At 39.5% G+C, this 14,891-nt stretch overlaps 1 protein-coding gene across 1 annotated transcript in view; it reads left to right on the forward strand.

Annotated features, from left to right (window-relative positions):
- The window catches only part of TRIM66 (tripartite motif containing 66), a 77,743-nt gene that overhangs the window by 42,209 nt on the left and 20,643 nt on the right, over positions 1–14,891 (forward strand). The window contains exons 9-10 of the mRNA XM_014954835.1: positions 7,848–8,731; positions 9,896–10,057. Of these exons, the coding sequence (XP_014810321.1) occupies positions 7,848–8,731; positions 9,896–10,057 (1,046 nt within the window). The remainder of the gene's footprint in view (positions 1–7,847; positions 8,732–9,895; positions 10,058–14,891) is intronic.

A 14,891-nucleotide genomic window follows, 5' to 3' on the forward strand; every position in this document is an offset into this window, starting at 1 on the left:
GTTAAGGCAGCTAGTCCCCTAAACTTATTAACTGCTTAAGTTGCTTACTTATCAACAGGAAAAAAAACATGGTGTTAGAATGTCCCTTTCTTTCACAGGTTCAGACACCTTGATGAAGCTTTGCAAAATCAGAGAGTTATCCTGGAAAATGTCATAACTAAAGTGGAAGAGAAAAAAAATGGAATTCATGTTTCAGCTAAACAGATTGAAGACAGGTAGTTGCTATGCATTTCATTTTTCATGGAAGTGGGTGAGCAGTAAAACTATTATTTTCACTAAATGTAGGTTAATGGAAGTAAATGCAGATGCTATATGTTTTTTTTCTTGGAGGGTAGGAAATAATAGGAAGATTAAAATTATAAAGTTCATGTTTTAGTACTAACAAGTCATGGCATTGTAATACATGATTCCATAGTCCTTATAAGGCATGTGACAGCTGATTTCAGAGTTGAGATTTCTTTGTATAATCTGTTTCCGAACTAAGATGTTAAGAGATTAGAAATGAAGACTATTTTTAAAATGTCTTATTTCATAGAATCATAGAATACCAGGTTGGAAGTAACCTCAAGGATCATCTTGTCCAATCTTGCACGGTAAAAGCACAGTGAATCCAGCTGAATCTTAAAAGTGTCCAGTGATAGGGAATACACCGCTTCCCTGGGGAGATTATTCCAAAGGCTGATTGTTCTCATTGTGAAAAATTTTACTCTTGTGTCAAACTGGAATCTGCCCAGGAGTAACTCGTATCCATTACTCCTCACCTTTTCCACATGAGTCCTTGTAAAAAGGGAGTCTCCATCTTCTTTGTAGCCACCCTGTAAATACTGGAACATGGTGATAAGGTCTCCCCTAAGCCTTCTTTTCTCAAGGCTGAACAAACCCAATTCTCTCAGCCTTTCCTCATCAGGCAGGCTTCCCAGCCCTTTGATCATCTTTGTGGCCCTTCTACAGACCCTCTCCAGCCTGTCCACATCTTTTTTGTATAGCATGGACCAGAACTGAACACATTGTTCCAGATGTGGCCTGACAAGTGCTGAGTTGAGTGGGATAATGACTTCTTTATTTCTGCTGTGATGCACTTGTTGATGGAACCCATCATCCTGTTGTTTTTTTTCTTCAAGAAACCTCAAAACAAGCTGCAATTCCAGTAAAGACTAGTATTAAAATATATAAAAATATAATCAATTAATTGTTGAATCTCTCTTCTGCATTAATAAAACCATTTAAAACACCCTGAAAGAATACAAATCTATTTATACTCTAGTGTAAAGTGAAAGTTTTTTGGATTAACATGTCATGTTCAATGGCTCAATGTCCAGATGGAGATCAGTGATGCCTGGTGTCCCCCAGGGGTCCATACTGGGACCAGTACAGTTTAATATCTTCATCAGTGACGTAGACAGTGGGATCGAGTGCACCCTCAGTAAATTTGCAGATGACTTCAAGCTCAGTGGTGCAATAGACATGCCTGAGGGATGGGTTGCCATCCAGAGGGACAACCTCTGAAGTGGGCCCATGTGAACCTCATGAGTTTGAACAAAGCAAAGTGCAGGGTCCTGCACCTGGATCAGGGCAGCCCCTGGTGCTGAGGTAGGCTGGGGGATGAAGGGATTGAGGGCAGCTCTGCCAAGAAGGATTTGGGAGTACTGGAGAATGAAAAGCTGGATGTGACCTAACAATGTGCCCTCACAGCCTAGGACACCAACTGCATCCTGGGCTGCATCAAAAGAAGCATGGCCAGCCCATCAAGGGAGGTGATCCTCCCACTCTACTCCACTTTGGTGAGATCCCACCTGGAGTACTGCATATCAATGTAAGAAGGACATAGACCTGTTGGAGCAGGTCCAGAGGAGGGCCACAAAGATCATCAGAGGGCTGGAGCACCTCTGCTATGAGGAAAAGCTGAGACAGTTAGGGTTGTTTAACCTGGAGAAGGCTCCAGGGAGACCTTATTGCAACCTTTCAGTACTTAAAAGGGACTTACAGAAAGATGGGGACAAACCTTTTAGAAGGGCCTGTTGCAACAGGAGAAGGGGTAATGGTTTTAAACTAAAAGAGGGCAGATGTAGGCTAGATATAAGGAAGAAGTTTTTTACAATGAGGGTGATGAGACACTGGCACAGGATTGTCATAGAGGTCAAAGATGTCCCATCCCTGGAAACATTCAAGGTCAGGTTGGAAGGGGTTCTGGGCAACCTGACCTAGTTGAAGATGTCCCTGCTCATTGCAGGGGTGCTGGACTAGATGTCCTTTAAAGGTGCCTTTCAACGCAAATTCTATGATTCTATGTTTGAAGAGAAGTGTAGGAGAACTTATGGGAAATGGTACAACTTTCATTGGAGCTCTCTGTTAATAATTAGATCAGTTCTTATAACAAATAAATACTAAGCTGGATAAATGACATACCAGCTGGCTCATCCAGGGATGTTTATCTCTTACCCATAGGTTGCTTGAAGTAAAACATCTGCACAAAAAGGTAGAAAATCAAATAAAAATGGCCAAGGTGGTTTTGATGAATGAAATCAATAAACGAACAAACATCCTTCTTGAACAACTTGAAGTAAGTAAGGCTAGTTTCTTTGATACCTTGGGAAATTAAACTAAATTAAATTTAGTCCCAGTGCCAATGGACTGTGAGAGTTACTGTCCCCTTGCTTATGTTTTCAAATATTATTTTTTTTCTTCAGAATTTTGTGTGGAATCAACGGTTGACAAAGATTCAGAATGAAGTGGCAAAATGTTTGCTTACAGAATCACAGAATCTTCTAGGTTGGAAGGGACCTTAAAGATCATCTTGTCCAACCGTCAACCTAACTTTGACAAAAATAGACCATGAGTTAACCACATTTTCTAATGCAGTTACAGAGAATATGTGTGCACATTTTGAGTACTTGCAAAATGAACCAGCTGCTGGTTTTAATGTTTAATTTGTAGAAGATTGCTAGCAGCACATTTAATATCCTGGTTTGAAAATGATCCTCTGGTCTACTTTCTGTAACAGAACCTGCAGGTTTGACCCTTCACTTTTAGGATGTCCAGTTAAGTATATATGATTTTATTCAGAAATGTGCTGGGCACAAAAATTGCTGGCAAATCTGATCAGAATTTCTAGTTGTCAGCTCTTTTGGGGTAATTTTAGCAGGTATCGGAAAGACAAGGCACTCAGCACTTGCTGGCTAAATCTGAACTTCTACATTTGACTAAAATATGGCTACTCAGTTAAGTAGCTTTACAAAAAAGAGAAATGTATGCTCTCATTTCAGTGTTATTAAAAATTAAGTAAGCTCAATGTTCCTGCCTTTTGACAGCATTTTGGTGTTTGAGTTATCTATAACCACAACTGAACTGTGCATATGCACAGTGCTCTGTTGAAGTTCAAGTAAGGGCATCAAATGACATCGGGAGGTGCCAGATTCAAATCAAACAAGGGCAGATTTTTCTTCACATAAATGGTAAATAAGTGTGGAACTCCTTGCTGCAAGATATCGTGTGTGGGTTCAAAAGTAATTTCAGGCAAATTCATAGAAAAATACACTGAGGGTGATAAAATAGCCTCTGTCCTTGTGGTCCCTAAATCATGAATTGCTGGAGACTGGAAGACCATTCTGAGGAAATGCTTTGTGCTTCCCCTCTTTTTATATTCTTTCTTGGGTCTCTTCTGTTCTGTATTGTAAGAGACAAGAAAGCCGTCCAGGTGCAAATTCGGTCCAACTTCTACAGCTTTCTTGAGTTACATTATTCTGTTAATGTAGGCTCTTTGGTGCTGGAGAAGTCATTCTTCTTGAATTCAGACATGTCTATTGAATAGGATTTGCTTTATTTTTATAACTGGTGGTATAAAGAGAATTCTAAATAACAGTGTCCCTGCAAAGAATGCATAATGTAGTGCCAATGATTGTGTGCATTGTGTGTGTCTGAAGAATGACAACTATCTTGTACTGATTCACATTATTAACAGAAAATCACCAGTGAAAGGAAGCAGAAATTGGAGCAACAACTGCAAAGTGTTGTGGTTTTAAGCAGACAGGTAGAACACGTGCAGAACTTCATCAGTTGGGCAGTGTGCAGTAAAAGCAGCGTCCCATTTCTCTTTAGTAAAGAACTGGTAAGAGCAATACTTATTTTCTCAGTAAATTGAAATTGTGCTGTAAATGTGAGAACTTTTTAAAGGATTTAATGTTTCTCAAATAAAATATATTTATGTCATAGAGGTCATAGATGTCCCATCCCTGGAAACATTCAAGGTCAGGTTGGAAGGGGTTCTGGGCAACCTGACCTAGTTGAAGATGTCCCTGCTCATTGCAGGGGTGCTGGACTAGATGTCCTTTAAAGGTGCCTTTCAACGCAAATTCTATGATTCTATGTTTGAAGAGAAGTGTAGGAGAACTTATGGGAAATGGTACAACTTTCATTGGAGCTCTCTGTTAATAATTAGATCAGTTCTTATAACAAATAAATACTAAGCTGGATAAATGACATACCAGCTGGCTCATCCAGGGATGTTTATCTCTTACCCATAGGTTGCTTGAAGTAAAACATCTGCACAAAAAGGTAGAAAATCAAATAAAAATGGCCAAGGTGGTTTTGATGAATGAAATCAATAAACGAACAAACATCCTTCTTGAACAACTTGAAGTAAGTAAGGCTAGTTTCTTTGATACCTTGGGAAATTAAACTAAATTAAATTTAGTCCCAGTGCCAATGGACTGTGAGAGTTACTGTCCCCTTGCTTATGTTTTCAAATATTATTTTTTTTCTTCAGAATTTTGTGTGGAATCAACGGTTGACAAAGATTCAGAATGAAGTGGCAAAATGTTTGCTTACAGAATCACAGAATCTTCTAGGTTGGAAGGGACCTTAAAGATCATCTTGTCCAACCGTCAACCTAACTTTGACAAAAATAGACCATGAGTTAACCACATTTTCTAATGCAGTTACAGAGAATATGTGTGCACATTTTGAGTACTTGCAAAATGAACCAGCTGCTGGTTTTAATGTTTAATTTGTAGAAGATTGCTAGCAGCACATTTAATATCCTGGTTTGAAAATGATCCTCTGGTCTACTTTCTGTAACAGAACCTGCAGGTTTGACCCTTCACTTTTAGGATGTCCAGTTAAGTATATATGATTTTATTCAGAAATGTGCTGGGCACAAAAATTGCTGGCAAATCTGATCAGAATTTCTAGTTGTCAGCTCTTTTGGGGTAATTTTAGCAGGTATCGGAAAGACAAGGCACTCAGCACTTGCTGGCTAAATCTGAACTTCTACATTTGACTAAAATATGGCTACTCAGTTAAGTAGCTTTACAAAAAAGAGAAATGTATGCTCTCATTTCAGTGTTATTAAAAATTAAGTAAGCTCAATGTTCCTGCCTTTTGACAGCATTTTGGTGTTTGAGTTATCTATAACCACAACTGAACTGTGCATATGCACAGTGCTCTGTTGAAGTTCAAGTAAGGGCATCAAATGACATCGGGAGGTGCCAGATTCAAATCAAACAAGGGCAGATTTTTCTTCACATAAATGGTAAATAAGTGTGGAACTCCTTGCTGCAAGATATCGTGTGTGGGTTCAAAAGTAATTTCAGGCAAATTCATAGAAAAATACACTGAGGGTGATAAAATAGCCTCTGTCCTTGTGGTCCCTAAATCATGAATTGCTGGAGACTGGAAGACCATTCTGAGGAAATGCTTTGTGCTTCCCCTCTTTTTATATTCTTTCTTGGGTCTCTTCTGTTCTGTATTGTAAGAGACAAGAAAGCCGTCCAGGTGCAAATTCGGTCCAACTTCTACAGCTTTCTTGAGTTACATTATTCTGTTAATGTAGGCTCTTTGGTGCTGGAGAAGTCATTCTTCTTGAATTCAGACATGTCTATTGAATAGGATTTGCTTTATTTTTATAACTGGTGGTATAAAGAGAATTCTAAATAACAGTGTCCCTGCAAAGAATGCATAATGTAGTGCCAATGATTGTGTGCATTGTGTGTGTCTGAAGAATGACAACTATCTTGTACTGATTCACATTATTAACAGAAAATCACCAGTGAAAGGAAGCAGAAATTGGAGCAACAACTGCAAAGTGTTGTGGTTTTAAGCAGACAGGTAGAACACGTGCAGAACTTCATCAGTTGGGCAGTGTGCAGTAAAAGCAGCGTCCCATTTCTCTTTAGTAAAGAACTGGTAAGAGCAATACTTATTTTCTCAGTAAATTGAAATTGTGCTGTAAATGTGAGAACTTTTTAAAGGATTTAATGTTTCTCAAATAAAATATATTTATGATCTTGTAATTGTGAATAAAATCATCCTCCTTTGATTTGGCACTAGATTGTATTTCAGATCCAGCGTTTGTTAGAGACAAACTGTAACACAGACATAGGCCCTCCTCTGAAGATCAGGTTTACTTGGGATCCCTCCTACTGGACTAAACAACTATCCAGTTTGGGTAAGAAAAATAGATTGTTGTTTATTTGGCAAGTACCCAAAGCTAGATCAGAAAGATATAGGCAATACAGTACTTTTCCTAAAGTGCTTTCCTTCTTCTGTTTTGACTTCCAGTTTTGTACCTCTTGTCATGTTCTGAAGAAGAGCTAGCATGGCTGAACTTTCCTGTTTTTCCCTTCAGTTATATCAATTCACCTATTAAAAGAGATTGTTGTATATAAATATGACTTTATAAACTTTACCTAAAAATACACTCTATAAATATCATCTTTGATGGTCTTATAAAATCCCAATATAAGAACACAACTGCTGGTTTAGTGGAAACACTCTGCAGGACTAAACAAGTAACTTTTAACTGAAATTACTTAAAATGTAGTGTCATTGGCTATCAAACAGCTGTGACTTTGCCCAATGTATGTGTAATTCAGTTCTGTCCCAGCAAGGAACAGCTCTATGTGACTCTGGCAGTCCTGTAAGGAGTGCCCTGGGTGAAATGGCAACAGCTCTATGCAGCACTGTGACTCTGGCAGTCCTGTAAGGAGTGCCCTGGGTGAAATGGAGTATCTGCCATGGGTCTTTGTGCGATTTCCTCTGCCTTACCCAGGGGCACCTGGGCTTAGTCACGCTTGTGCTCCTCAGATTCATTGGTATCTTAGTGGCCAAGGGACCTGAACAGTGCTTTAGTCACAACTAACAGGCAGAAAGATGACTTTAAGACATTGACTGTGTAATAATTTCTATGTTATTTATATAATGAATGTGCGTACTGTGACTTTGTTTCCCAACAGCTATAAATTTCCCAACTGCAGTAGGTTTTACAGTAAATTCAGGTTGGCGGGCTGATCAATGGTCTAAAAGATTGGTTCTCTTCCCATTTTAAGATACTTAAAATTAGATGAGGTAAAACACTTTCAAAAGTATTACAGCGAATAATCTTCTCTTGACTAAAAGCATTGACAAGATCAGTTCATAGGTCACTTCTGTTTCTAGCTTTTATGATTCTCACCTACATACCATCAATCTCTTTTATTTTTGTCACTTTCACCCTGGGAGTGGTCTTTTGTTCTTGTGCTTATGGATGAGAAGATATGCTTATACATTAGTAAAAAATGAAAGTATAAGCCATATCCATCTTAAAAATAAGTTGAGGTCAATTTTTCAAAGCATTTGCTGGTAATTCAGCCATAAGTTCCCCTGACATCAGTGGGAGTTCAGTGTGATTTTTAAATCACTGAAAAATCTTGAAAAATTTGTCTTGAAAGTGTGTTGAAAGTCTGTTTGGATAGGATATTTGAATATCTTTTGTATTTGATATGAAGACAAAGAAATAGCCAGCGCTCACAGTTTTTATTGTGTAATTTTTTCAAGATCACAGGAGGGAGTAAATTTGCTGGTTTTTTTTCCAGGAGGTTTCACTGTGGAAGGTGGACACGTTTCTCACTCAGAGGTGCTGCCCTGTGGAAACGTGCAAGGATTAGCCACCTCCTTGTTTCATGGGCACCGTTCACCAGCATCACAGCTGGAGCCTGTGAATAACCAGCCACACCAGTTTCCACCTGCAGTTCAGTGTCCTGTGCCTGTGTGTTGCTCACACTGTCTCAGCATACCTCACCCAAACAAAGCTCAGCCTTCCTACCAAGACCTAAACCGCCCTCAAAATTTTCGACAACCTCCAGACGTGCATCAGCAGCGCTTTCCTCTGCAGTACAGCATGCAGCAACATGACAAAGAGCAAAAGGGTCCCCCCCAGCCTATGAAGCTAACTCAATCAGGGCTGGAACAGCAGTCAGAGCCAGAGAACGTGTCTGGAAGGATGGGAAAGCACTTACCATCCCAGCAGCTGCAGCAGACTGCACCCCTGGGTTATGCTGTTGTATCACATGAGGCTCAGCAAGTTCACATGAGCCATCCGCAGCCATTCCGCACACAGGCTTCTCTGCAGACATCAACTGTGCAAGTGCAACTTGGTCATCTCCAGAAGATAAAATCTAACCACTTGCAGCAGCCACCACAGCAGCAGCAGATGCCACCAGCATCGCCACCGGCGGGTCAGAGTGAGAACACCCACAAGCAAGTCATCCAGCAGAGCCTGGACATAATGCACCACCAGTTTGAACTGGAGGAAATGAAAAAGGATCTGGAGCTTCTTCTGCAGGCCCAAGGACAGTCCAGCTTGCAGCTGAACCAAGCCAAGCCACCTCAGCATGTCCAACAGACCATAGTTGGTCAAATCAATTACATAGTGAGGCAGCCAGCCCCAGTTCAGCAGCAAATCCAAGATGAAGCACAAGTAAGTTCTCTAAAAGTTCTTTCCTATCGCGTTTAGTCAATGTAAGCTCAGAAGTGGGAGACACCTTTGAGATTTCATGTATTTGGTTGAACTTCCTCTTGTTGTCTATGTTTGCGTTTAGCAGAGGCTTCATGCCTCATGCGGATTGGCCAAATTTTTCTGTAAAGTGCTGCATAAACAACCTGAATCCCAAAGATCCAAATCTCTAAATAGATAAGGTGAGCAGCAGATGGGAGAATAAACAGCCTGGATCCCAAAGATCCGAATCTCTAAATAGATAAGGTGAGCAGCAGATGGGAGAATAAAAACATTGTCATTGCTCCATTGTGAATAGGTAACTGTGGGACTGCAGTAGTCTCACGCTCCATTTCAACTCCTTTTTACTGTGAAATTTAAGCCCTGAGTCCTTGAAAAAGAATCCTTTTTGATTCTGAATAATTGGTGAAAAGGGAGTGAATAACACCTTTTTTTTTCAGAGTCTTATTTCCCATTCTATTAGCAATTGCATTGCTCTTGCTACTGCATCAAGTGAAAAGGGAGTGAAGAACACCCTTTTTTTCAGTCTGAGTCTTATTTCCCATTCTACTAGCAATTGCATTGCTCTTGCTACTGCATCATGTTCTTTAAGATTTTAATCAGTATTCATACATGATACTCTGTACAGCTTTGTCAGCAGGGCTAATTTCTCCCCCTTTTCTCTGTTGGTAAGAATCCTGCTCTTGAAAAAGGGACAGAGCTTGATGGTGAGCATCCAAACTACAAGGCAGATAAGGTGCACAATGCGGTGGCTTTGAAACTTATTTGAAACAGTGGGGATTGCAGTGGAAAGGTGGCTGGGACTTCCCAGTGTGTAAACTCAGTGGAGTTTCCAGCTTGAATAGCTCTCAAAGTGGCTTACCTGTAGGGGTAGACTGCAGACTCTTGGAATAGCTGTACATTTTAGCAGCTTTATTGATTGTAATTGTTATTTTTTAAATAAATTAATGTTTGAGAGAAACCTTTCTCCATTTATTTCTCCACTTAGGCTTACTTTGAACATCTTTATTGTTTTAGAGTATTTCCCATCTTGTCCTATTGTGTATGCTGTGCACGTGTTTATGTGAATTTGTTACCATTTTTCTTTCTGGGATTTTGAAAACATAAATTCTTAACTGTGATTTGTAGGTCTGTGAGAGTTCCACTGAACTTGATGCCCAGAAGCTTGTAATTCCTCTTGGCAAACGTGATAGTCCCTCCCTGTCACAGTCACTAGATGAAGAAGCCACTGTCAGCAGTCACTCCCCTGAGAGCACATTGCAACAACCAGCTTTTCATCCAGTGAGAAAGGTATAAAGAACTTTTTTTTTTAAAAAAAATTTTAACGGGAAAACATGAGTTGATTATATTGAATATAACATGGCATTTGAATTTGCAATCAGGTTGAAAAAATTAAAATACAGTAAATGTCAACAAAACAGCTTGTAAATCTTGGAAGACAGTCATAGCCTAAACTAGTGTGCATCTTGGGTAAGATGCCTACACTGTGCTGTGGCCAGGATCAGCAACTGTTCTATAATCTGGTAGTGTTTAGATCCGGGTGGCATGATTGTTAAGCACGAGCTGGTAAATAAACAGAAGACCTACTTCACTGCGTAAATTCTGTTCAGTCCTTATCTCTAGGGATTTAACTCTCAGGACTTGCTAACTACCATACTAGCAGCAGTTACTGTGGAAAAAAAAAGAGATTCTGATGAAATCATGCCTGAGAAACATCCTTCAACATAGTTGCCCCAGAAATAACAACAGTAATTAATACTGAAGATGTGGTGTCTGAAAGGGATATAATTCTGTTATACTCCTCCTTGTTTGTGTATAAGCAGAAAAATAATAGATTTCTGTGTCTCTGGAATATTTCAGCACATAACAGAGCCATATTTTGATCCTTCCACCTACTGGGAGGCCCTAATTATTGAAGAAGCAGCGTAAACAAAACCACGAGGGCTCACCTTTATCAGTAGATCCTTGCTGGCTCTCAATATCACCTGTTTATTTGAGGCAGAGAAGTTACCTTTTACCTCTCCGTACAGTTTGCGTAGAACACTCCAAACATCACTTCATATTTTGGTTGCTCAGATCTGCTTGGTACTTGGGTGTGTCACTCATGTTTTGTACCACACAGTCTTTCACTGATATTTTTTCTTGGAATTTGTGTGTGGAATATGGAAGAAGAACTTGTCTTTCCTTACTCGCCCTCAAAATTATGTTATTTTTTTCTTCTTTAATATTGTAGCTTTGTTGACTCAACATATTTATGATGCAATTCCCATTCAGAGAGTTATTGGAGATCCTTTTGGGAATTGTAGAGAAACAGAAAGGTAATGATTTCTGAGACTTTAAGGCCTGAGCAAGACCATGAATCTCAGCACATACTTTTCTTGTAATGCAGAAACACCCTCAAAGGTGTTTGTGAAAATGAATGGTGATGCTAACCAACTAGCTTTCAGAGGCTTTTTGTACATGCACGTTGAAGAAGCTGTCCTTTGTCCTTTGTTTTCTGGACCTGTAAAGGAAGGTTACCTCCAACAGCTTAAACAAGAAAAGTCAGAAAGAGGGAAGAAGATGGAAGCATGTTCAAATATGTCTGACTGTTTTTGCTGATAATTAGATTAAACCTAGGTTTACATGGGAGATCGGTTCCTATTTGGGAACAAGGGGATGTGTCTATTCATTCTCATCTCTGTCTCACCTGATTACATATTTGCATGCTCATCTCCAGACCAAAATCTCTGGATAGGTGTTTGTCCATTTACTTTCATGTGGCCTGTATTCAGAACATTTCATCTTTGTCAAGTTCTTGGAGGACACGGAAAATGTGAATGTGGGGAAGTCTAAAATACTGCACTTGGACAATATGGTAGAGAAACCTTTTGGTCCCTGGAGAAGAACTGTATTCTGCTTTCTGGAGAATAATTGGTATTGGACTTCTTGGCCTTGTGCTGCAGTTCTGCTGAACTCTAAAGGCACACAGTCTTTGTTGTGTGCAGCATTCCTAGTGGAGTAGGTAATTCTCTGGCTGCTGAGATTATTTCATTAAAGAGAAAGCAATATGAACCAGGATGTAGCAAAACTCAGAATTAACTGTTTAGTGATGTATTTGCCAAGATCTGTCAAAAAATAAAGGCTTCCACTAGCCCAGTGTTTCCCTTTATTTTGGAGGGGGCAATGCTTGATTGCTTACGGAATTAAACATCTGTGCATTAATTTTGAAACGTGCTTACAGTATGCATTTGATACTATTGACTGATAACTAGATGAATTGTCTGCATACAGGATCATATTTATGTATGAAGCAATATAGAACAGATGCTATTAATAGTTTGGGATCATAACATTGCTCATAAATGGGGAAACCACAAGTACGTTATTCAGATCATCCCAGAGCAGAGGTAGTGCAGCTGTTACACCACCGTATGAGGCACTCCTATGCCAAGTGAGTGCCTTTGAGTTCAAAGAACGCCTGTTCAAGTTATTCTGATGATAAACTGTTTTCTGTCCCTCACAATTAAAGCTGATTATTGATAAACAGAGGTAGAGAAGCCAGGATGAAACACTTCATACACTTGTAAAATGTCCTCTTGTGTTACATTTCACCATCTATCAGGACAAAAATTAAATCTAGCTTCATTAAGCAGAGAGAATTTTGGCTTTCCAGTCATATAAAATAAGGTTTTTCTAGCTTGTGTGGTTCAGAAACATAGGCATCGAGGCTACTGCTGACTTAAAGTTCAGAGTATTTCCTGTCTGTGCTCACCTGCTCTGTATGCATGTGTATCGTATAGTATCTAAACATTTAACTTCACTTATGTGTGGGCTTGTTTTCATTTTTTTCACTGTTTTTTGAACATTAATGGTGATATTTCGTCAACCTTTCTGTCTTCCTATGTATTCCTCTAACTATTCTTTCTCTGTGAATTGAATTTTGTGTGTAGAATAAATGTTTCTATACTTACACCATTGACTGTTTGATATAAGTACTGCACTTAACGTAACTTTGGGGTTGGTTAACACCTTTTTAGAATGCAACACCAGAAATAGAAGTTTTCTGTCTGTGTGCAAAATGGATATAATTTTGTTTTCACACTCCCCTGCCAGTATACTTCACTCATGTAGCTGTGACCTCTTTTTTGGATTGTGGACTTGTTCCGTCCCCGTGCCCGTCCAATACCCAGGCTCTCCAGTAAGAATGCCAGCAAGGCAGAAGACAAATCTCATAATAACTTTTGTGATACCTGCCTGCACTTTTGTTCTAGAGAGTTGTGCCAAGCTCTAGCGAACAGATTTAAAGAAGTTATTGAATTTCTAAGTTGTAGTGTGAAGGAATGAGTACTCAATTAGATTAACAATTTTGTGGAAAGGGTTACCAACCTTCTGCAATGATATGGTACTCCTGTTGCTTTTACATAGTATGATATTGAGTTATTAATTTGCACACAGGACTGGAGAGGTCATCTGTCATGGAGCAGAGGCGAAAATAATAAGATATTTTTGGCCTAATTGTGTTTTTCAGGAGTAACAAAGGGCATACAATCCTTGTTTTTCTTACATGTACCTAATTGTCATTTGTGGCTGTGATGAGCAAGAGGTCTAAAGGCTGTACCTAGCATTTGAGGAAATGTTGTAATTGCTGTATGTCTATTGCACAAATTTGTAGTTTGAGCCTCAGGTACTGCTGCAACAGGCATTGGTGTTGTTGCAGGGCCTGCTGAACATCTCAGACTCCATAAGTGCATCCCTTTCTCTAGTTAGGAGCAGGACCTTTACTCCTGGGAGGGAGGATTCCTTTTCTTGTCCAGCTGTTGGGTTGCGTAGTAGACAGTGGAATGCTCTGTATCATCCCCACTCATCCTAAAAAACCTAACTGGCTTGGGCACCTGTGGTTCTGCCTTCTGGGACACTGATCAGTTGTGACTAGATTGGACAGCTTTTGTCAAACTCGGGTTTGGGTTTGTTCCTTAGCAACCTTTGAGAGTTTCTCCCCTTGAGCTGTTACTTCACCTTCTGCTTAAAATAAATCTCTGAATATGTCAGGCACTGAATTAGTAAATCGTTACTGAACAGCTGTATCTGTTCATTTATAGCTGTAGCCAATAGCTAAGCCCAAGGAAAGGGTAAAGGAAACAGACAAATATAAACTGATCTTTGATGGTACACTATCCCAGCCTATGAAAGCTTTAGGTACTTTCTGAACTGAAGGGTGTATCCACACAATTGTGTTTTGCAGCTCTTCATGGACCCCTCCTCTGTGAATTTGTCTGTCCATTTCTTGATTCCATTTTAATACTATTGGTCTCATTCTGCAGCAACTGAGTTTGGCATTGTATGAGAAGTTTCTCTATGTGCTTACTGTAAGTCTGTTCCCTGATAATGCAGTAGGGTGCCTTGTAGTTCTTTTGTTTTTAAAAACAGTGAATAATCACTCTGTATTCACCACCTTCATAACAGGATTGCTGGTCTCTCTAGGGTCTTTTTTTTTTTTTTTTTAATGGAAGCCATTCTATAGTTTGGTCCTTTATATCTTTGGCCATTTTCTCTGTATTTTGTGGGTTTGATAAATCCTTTCTGAGACAGGGTGACCAGAAGTAGTGATCAAGGTGTAAACACATAGCAATTTTGTTTAGTGCTATAATGCAGATTTTTGTGTTGTTCTTTTTCATTCACAGTAGGTCTCAGCTTCTTAGTTAAGAGCTCTGTTTGTCTCAAACACCATAAAGTACCTGAAATGGGGAATTCTTAAAAACATTCCATGCCATCAAGGAGTGCTCTTGAGAGCGCTTCAAGAGAGGCTTCTGTTTTATTCCAATTATATGCAATGGTGACATTTTATGCAAGACTAACATGGTGACAGTTCGTGGTGGAACCTCTCATCAAGTCTCCTGGGACTTGTTGTGTGTGACCTTCTAGGCTCTGACATGCTGATGCTGCTGTTACTACAGGCTTATTAGAGTGAACAATTGATCTTGGCCTGCTGTAGGTGGCATTCTAAGGTATTTTGCCCCAACGCATTTTTCCTAAACTTTCTTAATGAAATCTCCTCCATCTTGGTGGCAAATGCTTAGCTAATGTTGTTGGTTTTTTTTCTCTAAAAGCATGTGAAATTTGTGGGAGAGCAGTTTGGGGGCAC

The sequence above is a fragment of the Calidris pugnax genome, unplaced genomic scaffold (assembly GCF_001431845.1).
Source record: "Calidris pugnax isolate Ruff unplaced genomic scaffold, ASM143184v1 scaffold186, whole genome shotgun sequence".
NCBI lineage: Eukaryota > Metazoa > Chordata > Aves > Charadriiformes > Scolopacidae > Calidris > Calidris pugnax.